Genomic DNA, 20,117 nt, shown 5'->3' on the forward strand with positions numbered 1-20,117 from the left:
AACGTCACACTATGAAAACAATGCATTGGTAATAGTAGTCTCGTCCTCGCAGACCCATTCTCCGGGGTGGCGCTTATCGATTAGAGACTATAAGCGCACCCTCCGAAAGGGGGCGCTTATAATCTCTAATCGATAAGCGCCACCCCGGAGAATGGGTCTGCGAGGACGAGACTATGGCTATAGAAGCACAAAACATTATATTCTTTACCTGAAAAAACATAGTCTACAAGCAGTATAGCTGCTTAATCACGTCAATTCCTCTATTCCTAGCTGTTTACACTATAACTGCTTTAATAAAATTTATAACGTCATGGCCTGAACCCCCCTCCCCCCCCCTAACGTCATTATGACGTTAAGCGTACCAAAATCAGTTTGGAGATGCCCCCTAACCGTTTCAACATGTTAGAAAAGTTATTATACACTTAACTACCATCAAACTGAATCTCTCTTTCTTTACGTGACAGGAATCGCCGTAGATTCTTTTCCACACGCGATTAAGCAAAACAATACAAATCCCAATAGCTATTAGGAATTCAACAGTGTACATAGCAGATATCGATGAATGCAATCACACTCTAGTCCGGCGGCGTCCGTCCTTTCGCATGATTGTAGTAGGGGCGGGCGTCGACAGACTAATCACGCTCGTCACCACTCTCGACATGTTTGGTGATGGCTTTGGTAACTGTTGAAGAAAATGAATCGGATATTTTATTACTTTATAGTAAAGACAGGACAGAGGTAGATTACGCCTCGTGTAGTGAAGCAGAGAGTACATTTTCCGACATCGATATCCATCGTCATAACTCGATAATTAGACACGTTATATTTCACAATATTAGTTATACAGTAGACCAGCGAGATCGATGTTTTCGAAAATTGCTACCCAAAAAGCTCCTCCATCATGTGAGGTAAGACTATATAGTTAATTTGCGTAGCCAGCTAACATATATACCTGGCCCTACATATCTTGAGCTAAACTCTGTGTGTGTGTGTGTGTGTGTGTGTGTGTGTGTGTGTGTGTGTGTGTGTGTGTGTGTGTGTGTGTGTGTGTGTGTGTGTGTGTGTGTGTGTAGGCAATTAAGTTGACTATGTGCTTAATACACTCCCTTCAGTAAGTGCTAATAAAAGCTTCAAGGCCAACTTAAAATTAGTTTCTCTTTCTCACACAAATTGCCATTTTCCTTGCTGCATCAAAAATTTTGTGTACTACAGTACAATGCAAGGTGTTAAAATTTAATGACCTATACCTATAGCAGTGTATTTTTGAGCTTTAGCCATTTGTAATTGTTATTTCATGTATAAAAATCAAATTTAAATCTTCCTGCCTACATCGTCTTTTAAAATATTGGTGGGTGAAACACTAATGACTAAGATTATGTGGCCTAATGTGCAACAACAAGAGAACTCCATTGCATATTTACACTATAAGGGATGATGGTCACATGTACCTATAATTTTTGTAGTGGTATTATGAGGACTGGTATGAACATCATCATGGGACCAACTGGTAGTGGAAAGACCACGTGAGTTATTACTGTACATTTATAATCCCACACATAGCAAAACTATACTCCTATCACCATTTTTATGTCTTTATACAAGTAGCCAGCTATTAGGAATCTCAAGTTTTACTTATAGGGATCAAAGAAATAAAAAGTAGTAAAACAAGGGAGGCTGCCTACACCTGAAAGTAGTTATGCCAGTGGACAATTCAATCATGGGTTAGAAATGTCCACTAATATATCTTTGGGTGTGGGTGACCACTATACCTTTTATTTCTTTGATCCCTTAATTCCTATTTTTTCATATACTTGTTTGCTTACTTTTTGTAGCATTGTGACTGGTGAACCTGAAGAAAGAATGGTGCCAAGCTTATTATTTTCATCTGAACACATGCCCTAACTATCAAATACCAAAGCAGCTATGTTCAGCCTATTGCACAGTGTTATACCAACAAAGAACACTACAAGAAGGACCTCTGCAATCAATCCAGCCACAACAGAAAACTCAGATAATTCCCATTACACGGCACTACTATGAATTGACATCTTGCACTGTCAGCAAAGATAAATGGGACACAAAGGAGGACTCAGGTAAGTCCATGAAAAATGCACTATACATACTGCGGTATGCGAAAAGGCACCTCTCGGGCTGAAGTGACATCAAACAATGAAAAAATCAAACCCGTAACCTTAGCCGCTATCAAGTTATGTGGTAGTCAGTCATGCAGTCAATAGAAAATTCCACTGAATATATGTTTTCAAAAAAGTGGTATCGGCTTATCAGAAGCATTTCAGGTCATACTAAAGGCACTTTTAAGCTTGGTTATACCTGCTGAGGTGTCATGAAGGTATTGTGAAGGTGGTTTCTAATTAAAGTGCAAACCTCCATGATCCTAGTGTTACCATACTATTTGGTAGCTAGATATTGCAGATGAGTTGGCATGCATATGGTCTGTACTCAGTTGACATGGCCATTGTAATGAGATGGTCTTATAGTTGGTTCGCATTCACCTGAGCCCTTGTTATTTTGTTAATAACTCCTGTTAAAGCTGGCTAAGCTGTGAAGCCCTTTAAATGCCACTCAGGTGTGCCAACGTGCTTGTTCTAGCACAAACCATTAAACCATTAAGAGTGAACACCCAGTCATCTCTTTGATACTAGTGGTGAGCGTGAACCAACTGCAGTAGCTGCTATCAGGTATAAGCAGGTTGTATAATAGGCAGTTATGTACACAGGCTGGTTGATAGCAAGGACTTTTTCTAAAGGTTGAGGTGTGTAATGAGATGTACTGAGATGTATTTGTGAGGTACAGATAGTTACTCACCACTGATGAATGCAATGTAGCACATGTGTTTCAGTAAACAAATCCATTTCACACCATGTAGGTAACAACCACATAATATCACCTAACCCTCATACTTGGTTGAATAAATTCCTCAAGCTCAATGGCCCACTCTATAAAAAAACAGTCATTGTACGGCTTAGCAATTAGCACCAAAACAGTGTTTAAATTTTTTCAGTGCCTACATTTTAATGGTAATCAACATAATACATATATCTCATTTCTTTGTTGGTGTTAGTAGCTACCTGTTTCTGAAATTTGATATTATTGATAACAGTCAATAACTTAACACATGGAACAGCACTTTGAAAGCCATATAAAACTATTAAGGATTATGAAGCCATTAAAGATAATTCTTCATAATTACACAATGATCTGTGATATATTAAACAGATGCTAATGACATTGTGGGGTGAGCCTGGGTACATTCATCTCCGCATCTGTGGTATTGTCTCTGTCTGGTTACGCTGTTCTCTGTTGCATCTTCATGTCTGTCTTCTTGATTTTCATGGGAGTGTTCAGCACTTTCCATTGTTAGTGTTGTCATAGTATGATCATTAGTTTATGGAGTGTCTAGAGTGTAGCTAGCAGTACACTGTACCATGTAGCATGTAATTGGCGAAGACTCATAAGCTTACCAATTTATATCATAATGCTTTGTTTGACAGCTCTCTGTAGCATAATTTATGATTGCACCAGTAAACTTTGTATTTAATTGTGTTTTGTTGTAATTGTCCATGAATGCAACAACCGTATCATCTTTGGGGTAGTCTCAGGCTTGCCCCAACAAAACTGCTACCTAGTTGTGTGGCATAGTATCTACATGGATGATGGTTGTGGATGATCTACATAACTTCAGTATCTTTGCATACAATACGGACTCCCTATTACCATGCATTGAAATTCTATGCAAGATGGATATTAAAGTTTTGATGTAATTTTGTATCCACAGGTTGTTAGATATTCTTTCTGGTCACAAAGACAAACGTGGAAGAGTAGTGATAAATGGTGAAGAGTGTACAGCTAAAGCCAGATCAGCCTGTGTCATTAAGGTATGCTGGTACATTAGATTGTACACATGTAACTTACATAAATCTAAGTGTGTATTGATTAATGCACAGTGTCATTTAGGATGGCATTGTAATGGGAACACTTACTGTTAGAGAGAACATTGCCTTCTCTGCTGCTCTGAGGTTACCATCAACATACACCAGAGAAGATAGAAGACAAAAAGTAGATTTTGTTATTAAGGAGCTAGGCTTGACTACTGTTGCTGATAAGAAGGTTAATATGCACCCATGCAGTTATACACTGTACAAATTTGTGTTTATCCTGAGACCTATTGATACTCCTAGGTTGGTACAACTGAGGACGTTTCTAAAGGAGAAAGAAAACTAACTAACATTGGAATGGAACTAGTTTTAGATGATGGTGTTGTGTTTCTTGATGAACCAACAGCTGGGTTGGATGCATCCAGTGCTTTATCATTGATCACAGTGCTGAAAAAGTATGTGTACCAATTGAGCACTCCATGGTGATCTTTACTGCCTATTTACTTATTACTCACTAACGCAGGGCAAGTAAACAAAACAGAGTGATCACTTTGTCAATGCATCAAGCTCAATATTCAATGTATGAACTATTTGACACACTGACCTTATTGTCAAATGGATATCTGGTGTATCACGGTCCTGCTGGAGATACCGCACTGCAGTACTTCAAAAATCTCGGTGTGTGTTGTGTTTGTATGCATATAGATGTGTGCATATGTTGTGCACAAGAACAGCATTTTTTTTGCAAGTGATGACAGCTTCACAAACATATTATCATAGGTTTCATGTATCACCTATCAATTTTCAACTGTCCTTGTCTTGCTTAGTGGTGTTGGGGTCATTATATGGAACTTCGAGTTCTGCGGCCTTTCTCAGAACGGTACTCCTGTGGGTTATAGACCTGCCCCAGGGGATTACCCTGCACAAGACTCTAGTGCTGTAGTGGTACACAGGCATTTCACTGGACAGCAATAGCTGTATTTCACACAGCTGCTGAAGGCTTTGCTTTGTGTGTGTGTATGTGTGTGCATATGTAGTGTACATGTGTGTAGTGTGTGTTTGTGCATGTGTGGTGTGTAGTGTATGCATGTCCATGCATGGTGTGTGTGTGTGTGTGTGTGTGTGTGTGTGCACGCATGTGTTAATGGTTGGATGGTACACTTGATCTTTGCAGCTTTGATGCCCTGCAACATAACCGAAGGTACTGTCCTAAACTTCGTTTCCTTTATTTGACTAATTGATTGCCCTATTAGAATGTCTTGGCTATTTTATGACATGGGAGGTGAAAATTTGTCAAGGGTTTAATATGTAGCTATATTGCATGCACACGTATAATGCTATCTAAAGCTGTTTGCAGTGCCAACAGCAATTAAATCAATATAAATACACATATTATATATATATATATATATATACTTTCACACCTCAGATCAAAGAGTCACCTGGGCTACATTTCGTTTGCAGCCCAGCTAGCCAGGCTACATACGAAATGTAGCCTGGGCTACAACTGCATGGGCAGTGATTATGAGCTTTTATCCACAATGACATCATGAGCACAAGATGGTTGCATTATTTGGGATACTAATGTACAGGCGCCTATGGAGAAATTGTTTTGATCAATCATATTTCACTTGTGAAGAAAGATACCGACCAGTAGCCAACAGTATGGGTATAATGTAGCTAAAACCATTGCAAACAAGTGTTATCTCGAAAATTTTCCACCATGTTATACAAATCATTTATTGTGTTGTCTTGTACCCATGCCTGTTCCTTAGAGCTCAATATCTCCTTCACTGGCTGAAATATGATCGATTCTCCATAGGAACCTGTACATTAGTACCCCAAATAATGCGGCCATCTTGTGGTTGTGATGTCATTGTGGATAAAGTCCTATGCTAGGGTCCGAAAAATCAACTTTTACAAATCGATCCTCCTACCATTGTGGGATGTTCATCATAGCATACCATTGCTAGACCCACCATGAAGCCGGAGGCACGATTGTTGTCTTCACAGAAATATCGCTTCTTGTATCTCACGAGATGCAAATTTTATTTTTGAAATTTCGTGCTCCACACAGATGACCGGATGAAACTTGCTACTTAGCCAGATCTTATCTAGAGTTGTTGTAGTTAAAAAGTACACACAGCAATAAGCAAATGATTTGTTTGATTCCCAGCAGCACAAGGCTACTTTCTTTCAAAAATCACAAAATGAGGCACAATTTTCAAATTCAAGCTTCTCTACCAGCCAAGACAAGTAAAGCCAGTATTCTGATAAGGTGGGTGCACGGTCTATCTATTCTGTTAATCTGGAAAGGATCTGAGACTTCTCACCATCTAGGTGACAAGTGTCAAAAGTTTCGTGCTTCTTTTTTCACAGGATTCACCTGAAGTCCCTTCCAACACTTCTGATGCCGCACTGATCACCTAATTTTGTTTAGAACGATTATATACAAAATGTTTGCAAGTAGTAGCAGTCCTTGTTTCTGTGATTTCATATGATGTAGTATTCCAGCAGCTTGCAAGGAGCCCCACCTAGCTTGATTCAAAAATGAAAGATTTCATGCTTTTTTCAGTTTATTTTTGAATATTTTGCAACATGATGATGCTGTAGGGTGATCTAGTAAAGATTTGAAGCCACTGTGGAGCATGAAAGGTGAAGTTGGTTTTGGACGATTTAGCTGCCTCCAGTGGTCTAGAGGTTTGAACAACATATGGAGGGTATAGACGAAATAATAATTGACCACCACTGGCACCAACTGTCCAGGGAAATCTTTTGCCATCATTCCAGTCTGTCATTGATGGGTATTGTGGCTGCAGAAGCATTGTAAATGGCTATAGAAGGCACAAAATATTTCCCAAATGAAGAAGAAAATTTTGATGCTCGTCACCCAGATGGTGATAAGCCTCAGATCCTTTGAATTCGAAAGTTAATGTTTCGTTTTGTAATTTTTAAAAGAAAGCAGCCCTAATGTAGCAAATCATTTGCTTAGTGCTGTGTGTAATTTTTAACTACAACAGCTCTAGATTAGATCTGGCCAAGTAGCAAGTTTCATCCGGCCATCCGAGTGACCAAACTAATAGCACACTTACCTTACGACTTGCAATTACACCATCTTATTAATAACTTATATTCATTGTATTGTTGTAGACAGAGAGGTGCACTAATTGATGTTTACAAACCGGTGAACAATCTTTGTAGAGTCTCACCACAACCATTTTTTGTTTTTACAAATAGCGTAACTAGAGCAATGAATGAAATTTCAAACAGCAATGTACTCGCATCCAGGCTCAACTTCTTTACCAACAGTGTGATTAAACAGTGGAACTACCTACCTGATAATGTCATTGAGTCAATTAATCTCAACAACTTTAAGAATAATTTAGACCATTTCTAGTCAACAACAGGATATGGACAGACTAAAAGGCCTCTGGCCTACTAACATTTTTTTTTGTCTGTTTTGTATACTTGTCCATAATTTAATACCAATACTATCTGTGTGGAGCACAAAATTTTAAAATAAAAGTTTTGCATCTCATGAGATACAGAAAGTGATATTTCTGTGAAGACAACAATCGTGCATTCAGTTTCATGGTGCATGGATCTAGCTATGGTATCCTACGATGAACATACCACATTGGTTTATAGGGGGTCGATTTGTAAAAGTTTATTTTTCAGTTTGCGGACCCTACCTATGACGTTGAGGCTGAAATTGATTGTGGGGAGATCGATTAATACTCACATGATTAGGATGCACGACTTGGATTCACCATGAAAACCACTCAGACAGAGAGCTTTTAGCTATACTCGCCACCTACGAGTTGAAAAAACATTGGTCTAAGGTGAGAATTGGTACTATAGCTTATTCACCGATCATTTCCGCACGTTTTCGAATATGCACATATTGCTATCAGACCTTCAATGCTGGTCACTGTAAAGTGTTGATATATATATATATATTTGTTAATGTGCAAACTTAATCATGAGTATATTCATACATATGTAGCTAGCTACTTATTTACAAATTTATATAATTATTAAATAAATCAAGAGATGGAGCTTGGATAATATGATCGTCTAGTTGGTTCCATAATTTTATTGTAAAAGGAAAGAAGGAGTTCTTATAAGCATCTACCCTTGTTGGAAACTAGAAATCTTTGATGGTGACCTCTAGTTGTGGTGTTGCTTGGTCTAAACTGTTGGTGCACATTAATATCTATATACCATGTCATTAATTATAATTATTTTATACATTAGAGAGACTCTCAAATTATTTCTTCGCTTTTCCAATGTGTGCCATTGTAAACTGTTCAACATTTCTGTAACACTAGCTGTTCTATTATAGTTATTCATCACAAACCTTGCTGCTCTTCTCTGTACCATTTCTAATTTATAGATGATAATAATATGGACACGCCTCCATCACGAAGCTACCACTCTACATGGAGTAACCACTCTACAAGCAAGCTTACCTATCCAGGCCTTTAGTGAACTCCGTACTTTTTCCATAACCGACTCAATAGTACTGATTAAAATATTAAACTTGTGGAACCAAAATTCTCCGTGATATATCTAGGTTCATCTTAACTGAATGTAACCAGCTGCTGACCCATAATCGAAAATTTTAGGTATGCATATATAATACTTCCAGTGGCTGCACTCATATTGGCTTGGGTAATTGACTACCCTGTACAGGCTATCAGCCTGATGAGTGTTACATAACAGGGAATTCGGGCTTTGCCTGATATGTATGCCCTCTGTCCTCGGGCCTGCAACCCCTTGGGCAGTTGGGCCTGCATATCAAGCAAAGCCCTCATTCCTGTGTTACAACTATCATACAGTAATAGTAGGGACCACAAAGGAGTGGGTGTGGCCCATGAAAACATCACCCCAAAACCAGCCTCACTTTTCCCTGACGATGATGAGGAAGTATTGGTTAGGTAAAACTAAGCCCAAGCAAGTCTTCAGATTGACCCGAAACACTTTCAACAAGTTGCTGTAAAATTTAAAAAAAAATTAGTAAACAGAATTTTCTATTGACTGACTGAATAACTGACTGACTGATGCCTTCAGAAAAGCGTAGCTCGATAATGGCTACGGCTACGTATGGGCTTGATTTTTTACTGTTCAATGTTGCTTTGACCAGAGAGGTGCCTTTTGGTAGGTTTGTGCCAATTATGCTGGCATAATTTTGGGAATAATAGGCTAGCAAAACCAACATAATAAGACGATTTTCCAGATTTTAAATTAAATGCGCAAAGCGCGTACCAAAAATACAACAAAACATGAGCATACTATGCCTTAATACTGTATTTCATATCATGTGCAATGTTTTTTATTGTTTCTTGGCTGATTATTTACACTTCACGGGAAAAAAAGGATCGATATACTCTAATAGGGCAGTCACTTATTCTAATACAACAGTCAGGAAAGACTGATATACTTTAATAAAACAGCCAGCTCTAGAGCATTATCTTGATTTTGAAAGCATAATTTTAAGCAAATGTTTGAGCATTCAAAAGCATAATAGGCTATTTTTAAAGCATAACTGACTCAAGCCTACCTTTTGGCATACCGCAGTACATACAATGCACTCTTCATGGACTTACCAGTGTGCTTCTTTTTGTCCCATTCATCTTGTGCTGACAGCAAAACATGTTGAATTGGTGGTAGCACATGATGGCTTCCATTCGTAACGGAAATCATCTGTATTATTCATAGTGGCTATTTGGTGCTTTTTGAACAATTCTTGATTCATACTGCTGTGTAATGGGTTAACATAGCTGACAACAAAGTGTAATGGATACTTCACTTTTCAGACTACAATTGATATAGCTGGGGCACACGGTGCCATGTCTTTTGCGGTATGCGTGGGTTCACCAGTCATGATAATTATTTACAAAAGGAGTTAACAAACAAATACACAAAAAATGGAATTTTCAACTAGAGTAGGGACCATAGCATGATAAAAGTACTGAAACAAGCTGGAGTAGTGTATGATATTAAATCACAGTAAAACAATAAGAAGTGTTATATCCCTACTGTACTCAAAATACCATAATGGAAATGCACAGTAGGGATATATCACTTCTTATTGTTTTACTGTGATTTAATAACATGCACTACTCCGGCTTGTTTCAGTACTTTTTATCGATGTTCCTGCTGTAGTTGAATTTATGTGTACTTGTTACATATAAGAAAGCTTCTAAGACAGTTACTATAAGCTAAATAAAAGGATGTTTTGACTGAAGCCCTGAAAATGGCTATGCATGACTCCACCAAGTGTGTGTGTGTGTGTGTGTGTGTGTGTGTGTGTGTGTGTGTGTGTGTGTGTGTGTGTGTGTGTGTGTGTGTGTGTGTGTGTGTGTGTGTTAATATTGAGAATTTCTCTAGGATATGAATGTAGACAGCATGAAAACCCTGCTGACTTCTTTCTCAATGTTGTGGTGCAAAATCAGATAGTGAAACAAGCAGGTAATAATATGTATGTGAATTATCTGTGCATGTATCATGTACCACGGTAGTGGTACATAATAGGGATCAGGCAGAAATTTTTCAAAACACTCTAATAGAACGCACGCCAAAAGCAGCCTTCCGGGCTTTAGATTTTATTTCTAAAACATTCTAGACCTTTCTTTTGTGTTTACAACACTAGCCAACAAGTATTAAAAGTAAGGGAAATGGTTTTAGGTGTTTTTTAAAATTTTGAAAATGGTTAGATTCTCCATCTTCTTCTTTCTTCTTTCTTTCTTGTTTCGCGCGCCTACAGCTCGTAGGAAGTAGATATCAGCCCTAAAAACGTATGGCGTATTTAAAAAACATTCGTACCCAGGTCTGTGTGGTATTAAAATCTTCCCTCTCTAATGCGATTGCGAGATATAGAGCAAGAATCACTCTTCGAGACGTCATTCGATCGAGAAGCCATACAGATGATAATATAGAATTGTTTAAAATTCCATTGCTTTAGCTCACAGGACTAAAATGCATCAAGTTGTATCACACTAAACATTAAACATAACTATTGTTCACTGAAACTCGGGTTTTAGACTTCCTTCATTACGAGACAGTGAAGGGGGTGTGGCCCGCACCTCGTCACTTAAACTATTACTGTACGCCTTTCGTGTATACTTTCTATTATATTCTTCAGCTGTTTACCAGCTAAGAGTCGACATAACAAGGCTTGTAAGCTATTGGAACACACTGGTAAATTTCGAATTGAAAAGGGGTGTGTCCCTTCCGTACGCGATTGAAAAATAAAAAGCGGGATACTCCGTATACTCAGCACTTTAATTGGAGTCGACCACGTTTTGTCAAGCGTGTGTTTTACTCGTGTTGAGATTTCGCACCGCTTCGTTGCAGTAAACGGTCACACTAGTGGATTTATCTACTCGTCAAAGGAAAGTGGTATTGTTTACTGTATTGTTAACTGTATTGTTAACTAATTGTTTATTAAACTTATTTATGTAATTGTTTATTGCCAGTTGATATTACAATGGGTTTCTTTATTAAACAATCATGTACTGTTGAACGTATATTTAAGAAGTAGTCCATGTGCATGGACATGAAAAAAATCATGAAACTAGTGGGGCAAAAAAATTATTAATTTTCAACAAGTAGAATAGGGATCAAAGATTTGATTTTGAAAAAAACTGCGTAAACAAGAAGTAATAGGGATGATAATCCACAAAATTCTATGCATCATCAGTTCAAAGCAAGTTATTTGAATAGTGTACACTCAATTTGCGATTCCTATTTCAACTTGTGGTTAAATTTTGTTAAAATGTTGAAATAGGAATCGCAAATTGAGTGTACACTATTCAAATAACTTGCTTTGAACTGATGATGCATAGAATTTTGTGGATTATCATCCCTATTACTTCTCGTTTACGCAGTTTTTTTCAAAATCAAATCTTTGATCCCTATTCTACTTGTTGAAAATTAATAATTTTTTTGCCCCACTAGTATATATACAGGGGTGGATCCAGGGGGGACGTTCCCCACCCCCCCTTCAGAATTTTTAACATAGTGTTACTCATTGAACATAGGTAGGCACTTTAGACATAATTCAAACATTTTTATGCAGTTAATGACTATGTGTAATATAATAAATCTGTCTCTAGCAAATTATTACCCATATTAACATAGCATAAGACCCTCTAGGTTTAGAAATCGAGATACTCTAATAGAACAGTCATTTACTCTAATAAAACAGTCAAGAGTAACAATTATTAAATGCTGTTTATCATTTTGAACAACTAAAAACCTGTTCTAAATTGAGTTAATGACAATATCCACACCCTGGTGACTTTATTTAGAAATTCTCTGGAGATGCAGCTGCACACCAAATTCCAGGATGATCTATATCCTTAAAGTTGTTGTGATGCTTGTGCAGGAGACCTTATGCTAATTCAACTTAATTTCAGCCAAAATTAGCACCAAAATCATTCTCAAAAAGTCAATTTTTAATAGACTTTATAGCTACTAACAGCTCAGTAGCTTCTAGCATTAAGCATTTACAAATTTTAGTCAAAATTGCCTCCAAATTCAATCTCAGGATATTAATTTTTCAAAATTTTCTTAGGGAACAGCCTAGGCCTTTACACTAATTCTGGTTTTTAACTTAGTATCTTCCAGTGTTTGAACTATCAACAAATTTCAGTCAAAATTGTCACCAGATTCAATCTCAGAATGTTAATTTTTCAAAATTTCCTTGGGGGATGCCCCCTGACTCCCCTAGAAAGCTCATGCTTCGCATTTCGCAGAGTGTGCCCACACTGTGGAGTGACTTCTACCTGTGTGCTCCCCCCCCTAGCAAAATCCTGGATCCACCCCTGATATACTTGTTTATGTACTGTATTTGTGACTGGATTTTAGAAAACTGATCCAAGTCGCACATTAAGATAAGTGGTTTTGAAGTTTTTAAGTGAGTACACATATGAAATTTACACAAAAGATGCATCAATTTATTAACTTTAAGACTACTTCCAGTGCTTGTAGCTGCGCACCAATGATTCTTGTGCTTCACAAGGCCAGAAATTGCCATTTGAGCTTGCCATACCACCCAAAAAATATGTCTGTCTGTTAAAACCAGCCTTGAGTAATGCTGAGGGTCAAAACCAATAGACTGCTAGTGTAACTATCCACTGGTGATGTTAGTTTGATTTTGCCTGATGTGCAATTGCAATTTGGATCGGTTTTGTAAACTCCAGTCACATTTGTTAATTATATAGTCACATTATAATACAAGTATTTACCACTCGTACCAATTATATTGCATGCATATTTATATGACAGAAGGAATGACCTTAACTATGTCTCTGTATAACAACCAACTTGCTTTGGCTTACAAGGACAGCTCTCAACACAGTGATACAAATGATGAAATTATGGTCCTGTTAAAAGAGGCACGTACTAAGATGGATGGTGCAAAATTTGCTGCAAGTTTTTTATGGCAAGTACGTACATGCACAATCTCGTCCGTTACATGTCTAAATGATGTCATCTAAATGGACACAGGTATTAGTACTGTCAGCCCGTTCTGTAAAGAATCTGATACGAACTCCTATTAGCACAATGCAGGTACACATGTTTAGTATGCATTACAATTGACTGAACTATGAGAACTCAAAGCATGGAAATTGTACTTCCGTCCACCCACATACACCATAAGAAGTTTAATACTATTACAATACATGCAACACTGTCACAGACTCATAGCTAAGATAAAGAAATACATTTGCCGTGTGCAGATTTGTAGTATCTCCTTCAAAAAATATGCCTCAATGTATCATCAGTATTTCAGAAAAAGAAGTATTTCTCAATCCATTAATAAAGGAGCCACTATATTATAATTACAATGAAATGCAAAATTATGATCAAAATTATTTCAAAGTCTGAGCTGTTATAATGCCTTTACCAGATAAAAAATCAGCTAAAGTATACTGCACATTTTGAACTAATTCTTTGCAAAATTGCTCATCCTGCTACAAAAGTCTTTACAAGATATTGGGATTTGTTTGATATATATGTGACTGGATTTGTGAAAAGGGGTCTTCCACACGCATCCAATTTACCAACCTTGACAATCCATAACTTCAGATTGGAAAAGGCAAGTGGGTCAGCAGTGAGTACCAACATAGCTTAATGGATGGAGTAAGTTACAGGCTTATATGGTACTTGAACACTTAATTATGGTCTTCCAAGTTCATAGAATTGGATGTGTGTGGAAGACCCCTTTTTGCAAATCCGGCATATGTGTGTGTGTGTGTGTGTGCATGTGTGCGTGTCCTCAGCCTTCACTTATGCTTTAGAATACATAAATGCCTCGTGATTCCTGGTGCATGCCTATATTAGTATATATGTCTGCATACATGCATGGTTAACCCAAGCTGTATTGCAGTTAGAGCACACATTTATAACTGTGTATATATCTTCACAGGTGATAGTAATATTTGTTTTGACAACACTGATTGGTATTGTTTTCTTTCAACTTGATAATGATTTTGCAGGATATCAGAATAGGTACACCATATCACTACACCCTACTGTACAGTCACTATTAGCGATATTATAATTATGTGAAATCTTTGTAGAACTGGTGAATTGACTCTGGTAACTGTAATGACTGTGGTGTTTGGAGGTATTAGTGCTGCAGTACCATTTTTAAAAGAGCGTTCATTATTTGTGTAAGATATTTCATCACAATTGTGTTGGTGTGTTTGTATTGCTAACTGTTACAGGCAGGAGACTGCATCTGGCTATTATAGAATTTCAGCATATTTTATTTCAAAAGTTGTTTTTGAATTGTTACCATGGAATTTAGTGATACTGATCTTTTCAGCTATAATATACTGGATGACAGGTATGCTTATATTTTGGCTGTAAATCAGTGGTGTTTTACCTTCTCAAAGGAATCACAGTACTGATGTACTAGACTATGTGTGTGTGTGTGTGCGTGTGTGTGTGTGTGTGTGTGTGTGTGTGTGTGTGTGTGTGTGTGTGTAGTTGTTTTGCATTCTCAGAGGAATCACATTACTGATGTACTAGACTATGTGTGTGTGTGTGTGTGTGTGTGTGTGTGTGTGTGTGTGTGTGTGTGTGTGTGTGTGTGTGTGTGTGTGTGTGTGTGTGTGTGTGTGTGTGTGTGTGTGTGTAAATATTACTATTTCTATTTATGCATGTAAAAATTATTGGTTTCCATTTACCAAACTTCTGCATTATCTGGAAATAAGTCTTTGTGCACGTGGTCGTAGATGTGTTGCAATTGTACAGTAACTGGAGCTCCCTATAAGTCCATGAAACCATCTCAGCTCTACACTGAGGGAATACACTTCATGTCCAAAATGGTCTATAAGTGGTATTGCCTTAGAGATGGGTTTGACACAATAAGCAACCACATTATGCCGATATTTTGATCACTCAAAGACTGGGAATTTAGCTACAAACTTGCAATAGCATATCTAAACTGTATAAGGTTTAGTAGGACATAAGGTAAAACTGCCAAGACAAAGGATAATTATGCTTTCCAAAAAAATTATGATTCAAGAAAGCAAATTAAGAACCCTACTATACTATCATTGTTGAAGTAACAACATGGATTGGTACAGTGCTTGTCCATTGAATAATGTGACTGCTTTATTAAAGTTCCGTATTTGACTGCTTCATAATGATATTTCAATCTTGTTCTTTGGTATGGTAAAGGTATTATAGAGGCATTCCTATAGATACTTCACTGGCTACAAGACAATCCTTATAAACAAACTAATAATAGTGCATATTCGATATACGTAGCTATCTATACACATGGAAGCATGGAAGAATACATAACTTAATCATGGAAAGTCTTATATAGGATAGCTTGTTTACTTAAAACTTAAAATTATTTATGAGTTACACATTCTGTAATACATACTGCAAGTGTATGTATTTAATATGTATTATGCTATGTTGTTTATTTGTTTGACCAGGTCTCAAGAAGGATATTTATAGATTTACTGTTTACTTCATGACAATATTATTAACCTCACTGTCTGCTTCTACAACAACACTTCTTATCAGTGCGGGAATAAGGAAATTTTATTTAATCAGTATCTGTATTCCTGTTGTGTTTTTTACTCAGTTGGTAAGCCAAGATGTGTTGTGTTGTGTTGTGTTGTGTTGGTGCGTGGGTGTGGGTGTGGGTGTGCATGTGGCATACATGATAACTATGTAGTTAAAAAGATATGAAATGTGTACATACGTACCATCTCTTCATCAACTTTAAAAGACTTTAACAGTTAGTGGTTACCTCACTTTGTAGCTTGCGCTGTGCTGCAGAATTTTCTACTGCCTGATAGACTGATCAACTTACAGTACTTACTAATGCCTTCAGACAAGCATATCTCAGTAATGGTTAATGCTACAGTCTTGATTGTTTCACTTTTGGACATTGGTTCAGCCCAACAGTTGCCTAGCAGATCATACAATACACGCATCATGGACTCAACTTTGTCCCCCATTTCTTTTCACTGATAGCGCAAGTTGTCAATTTGCTGTAGTGTGTCATGGCCTCCCGTAGCTGTGCTCACTAACTATCTTGTTTATAACATAACAGGAATCATTTGTTTATTTTTCTGTAGTGACTAGATTGTTTGCAGGGATTCTTCTTGTACTGTTCTTTGTTTGTAACACTGTGTATCATGCTGAACATATATACATAGTTGAAAACAAAGTATAATTTCACTTCTCAGTAATTGATAGTCAGGGGTGTGTCCAGGTGCAAATCAAAATTTTGGTATATTCTTTCTTTTTGGTGCAGTTTATGTAGGTTCTTCAGTCATAATTATGTTACAAAAAAGTAAACAAGCAAGTACAAGGAAGAATTAGTTTGTTTAGTTAGGATCACAGAAATAAAAAGTAGGAACAAGGTACACGTGCAGACGTACTGGTGGACAATTAATCCCCAATTGTGGCTATAGACTGAAGTATAGGGACTTCTATAATCCCTAGCTAATTGAACGTTAAGTTCCTATAGTTCCTGTATTATAGAAGGATGTACCCAGAAACTTTGAGATGATGAGGAAAATACTTGAGTCTTGTGATGACAACTCTATTGTAATCTCTGATTGCTGTATTAGAATATCTCAACCTTTATCTGGTAAGCATGAGCCTATAAAATTTTAAAAGGGGAACCCTTGTATGAATGTGAACAAATTCTACAATGTATATGTAGCTACATCTATGGAATAAAACCTGTAAATGTGGAGTTTGCATACGTTCTTTTATTAATAGAGTGCAAAATCTATTTGTTAATCATTTACAAAATTCAGGACAATAATGTTTCAATGAGTGTACGGCCACTGTGTACTTGTACATACCGTATATATGTGAATTTCATACTTTGCAGGTGTTTGGTGGATTTCTTATTAATCTTAACAGTCTTAGTTCCTGGCTCAGCTGGATTCAGTACTTGAGTATTTTTAGATATGCTCTAAATGTAAGTAGTTGTGTTGCTGCAATTAATAGTTGATATTATTTTATAGGCATTGTATACAAATGAGCTAGAGAATGGTGTTTATTGTGATAGGATCTTTAATCAAACAAATGATAATATGAATTGGTATGTATATATCACTATACAAAGTGTCTGTGTTATACTGGCTAATTTGAATAGTTAGTGTGTTAGAGATCCATCAGTCTCTGCTGTATATTATGTTTGTTACAAGAATTCTACTACTATTGTCAGTTGCGTCCACCTGAGCCCCCACCAAAGACAGTAATATGTTTTGTACTGTTGGTAGTGATCCAGAAACCTTATACACACATCTCATCATTGTAACCAAAATGTGTTTATTGAGCTTGTAGAGTAATTAATCCTTTGACGTTTGATGTAATTATATTTTGTATTGCCTACTCAGCGAGTGAGTCTTGTAAGTGCCTTGTGTGAGTTGTTGCTGAGTTTAAGTCATAATAGTTAATATATCCAGTCAGTCGCTGTTGCTGAGGCCACATGTTGCACAGGAACAAACATGCTTTCATGTTGTAAACATGTTTGTGCACCTTATTGGTCTGTACTAAATGTATGAGATATACCTCCTAACTCACTTGGTCTTGCTCATATCAAAGCACTTTTTTATAAACAGTTAGGTGAACATGAACCGACTATAAAACAAAGAACTATAGTGATACACCAAATAATCAGAAATCGGTTTATCAGCCAAACTTTAGCAATATCAGTATTGGTAATTACTAGCTAATGAAGTAACCAATTAATTTGATGATATTGTTTTTATAAAAATAAAACAAAAGTAAACTTTTAGAATGGAAATTTTACAAAATACGTGTATGCATGTGGAATTTTGGTAAACATAAACATTGGATTGGATATCGATATCAGCCTTTGTGTGAATATTGACTAATTGGATAATCGGCAAGATCTCTTATTGGTGAATCATATCACTACTAAAGAACCCATGTATGCATGATCATACCCAGAATATATCTGTTTCATCAACTTGTTTATACTCCAGTGTTATGCATACTTTCAGATTACTGCTGATTCCATTATGTTTCACTATACCTACAGTAGTGCACTTGTTCATTGTGCAGGAAACACGCTTTTGTTTTCCAGAAAGCTATTTCCCCATACCTTTTACCCTTGTGTGGCATACCTGGACATTTGTATAGAAGGTCACATATACCACCAATAATAAAAGTGATGGGCTCCTTATTGTATTTCATGCATGTGGTATGTAGGCCACCACATATTATACTATTATTTTATTCTATTTCGTAGTTTAAGTGAAAATCTCACTGTATATGGAAATATACAACTGGAATCAATGAGATATTCAGATCAAAGCATTCTTGCCAATGAGCTAGGATTATTGATTTATGTTATTGTAATGCTAACTTGTATCTACATTACTTTGAGATTTGTTACTGGAACTATCTGCAGGTAGCTAGCACTATATTTTTTGTATTAATTTTTTTATAATATCCTCTGAACTGTGAAGTTAGGGTATGGTGTGTGGCCTTAAAATTAAAAGGCTAGGATTGAAAATCAAAAATGGCTACCATGGTGGTTATTATGGCATAGGTGGATGTGTATGCATGGTGATATTTATTGAACTATAAGGAGAAGAATGGAACTCCATGGTAAAGCAAGCTGGATAATATTGGTTGGTATGGCTTGTTGAATGAAGGACACTTATAAGACTAATTAGATTTTTTGAGAAAATTTGTATAGCTAGACTCTCTATATGTTTGAATCTAAGAGAAATTTTGAAGGTTATAACAAAGTGTATGCTTTGAAAAGTGTGTTAATCTAGGGAATTAGCTTCTGAGATAGAACCTGTTTGAATTTGATGATTAAAGGTGTCTTTCAAAATCAGGCAGTATTTGTTATAATCTGTAATAATTTTAAAAAAATGATCAAATTAATGTACAGCTATTAGAGCAATGACTGTTCTATTAGGGGTCTTGATCTTGACACAAAAACTCAAACTTATGCACCTCAATTTCTCAAGTTATTGTGGTACTTCTAAAAACCAGGTGCCCAGATAATAATTATGTCTCCTGATAAGTAGGAAGTCAATCAACATACATAATTACATTAATACATGCAAATTATAGTTATTGCAATTAGACATATTTCACCAATTATTTGTAATTCCCCAATTGCATTGCTAAGGCAGAAAGCCAGTCATGTGCTCACTATTCCAGGAAATTAGGTGTGCACCCACAGATGTTTTTTTGGCTGACTGTGATCCCATACCTGGTTAATAACAATTTATACTACGTACATACACTAATCAAAGCCTTTTTGATTGATTATACAACCAACAGTATCTCACTGTATGTGGAGACGTCTACCTTAGATCACTCGACTGCATGGACTACAAGGTAAACCCATATACATTGAAATGATAAGACCTTGCAATGACGCATGCTGTCAAGAGTTGTACACACATAATCAGACTAGCTGGCTCTAATGGCACTACAATATTTGGTTCAATGAACTATCACTATATATTCTTATATATATATATCATTGTCATACTGACCTTTGCATATGTCAGTTTGAGGTCTATTAAAAACCGCAAGTAACTCAAATGTGTGTTATTTTTGTAAACTACATAATTATATACTTGTCCTGTATTGTGAGACGTATTATATATATTATTTATTATGTGATGGCTATACAAAGTAACTGTATATCATACGTGCTCAACAGAAAGACAC

At 36.6% G+C, this 20,117-nt stretch overlaps 1 protein-coding gene across 1 annotated transcript; it reads left to right on the forward strand.

Moving 5' to 3' along the window:
- Positions 1-627: 627 nt before the first annotated feature.
- LOC136257040 (broad substrate specificity ATP-binding cassette transporter ABCG2-like) lies at positions 628-18,876 on the forward strand. The gene is made up of 16 exons (XM_066050154.1): positions 628-908; positions 1,464-1,523; positions 3,797-3,896; positions 3,976-4,128; positions 4,200-4,351; positions 4,420-4,574; positions 10,290-10,370; positions 13,191-13,351; positions 13,413-13,475; positions 14,335-14,417; positions 14,489-14,581; positions 14,636-14,757; positions 15,863-16,017; positions 17,281-17,370; positions 17,417-17,493; positions 18,670-18,876. Exons 1-16 carry the CDS (start codon positions 670-672, stop codon positions 18,833-18,835), a joined length of 1,950 nt encoding a protein of 649 aa, XP_065906226.1. The 5' UTR covers positions 628-669; the 3' UTR covers positions 18,836-18,876.
- The last annotated feature ends 1,241 nt before the right edge of the window (positions 18,877-20,117 follow it).

This window comes from Dysidea avara, chromosome 5 (genome assembly GCF_963678975.1).
Source record: "Dysidea avara chromosome 5, odDysAvar1.4, whole genome shotgun sequence".
In the NCBI taxonomy this organism is placed as follows: domain Eukaryota; kingdom Metazoa; phylum Porifera; class Demospongiae; order Dictyoceratida; family Dysideidae; genus Dysidea; species Dysidea avara.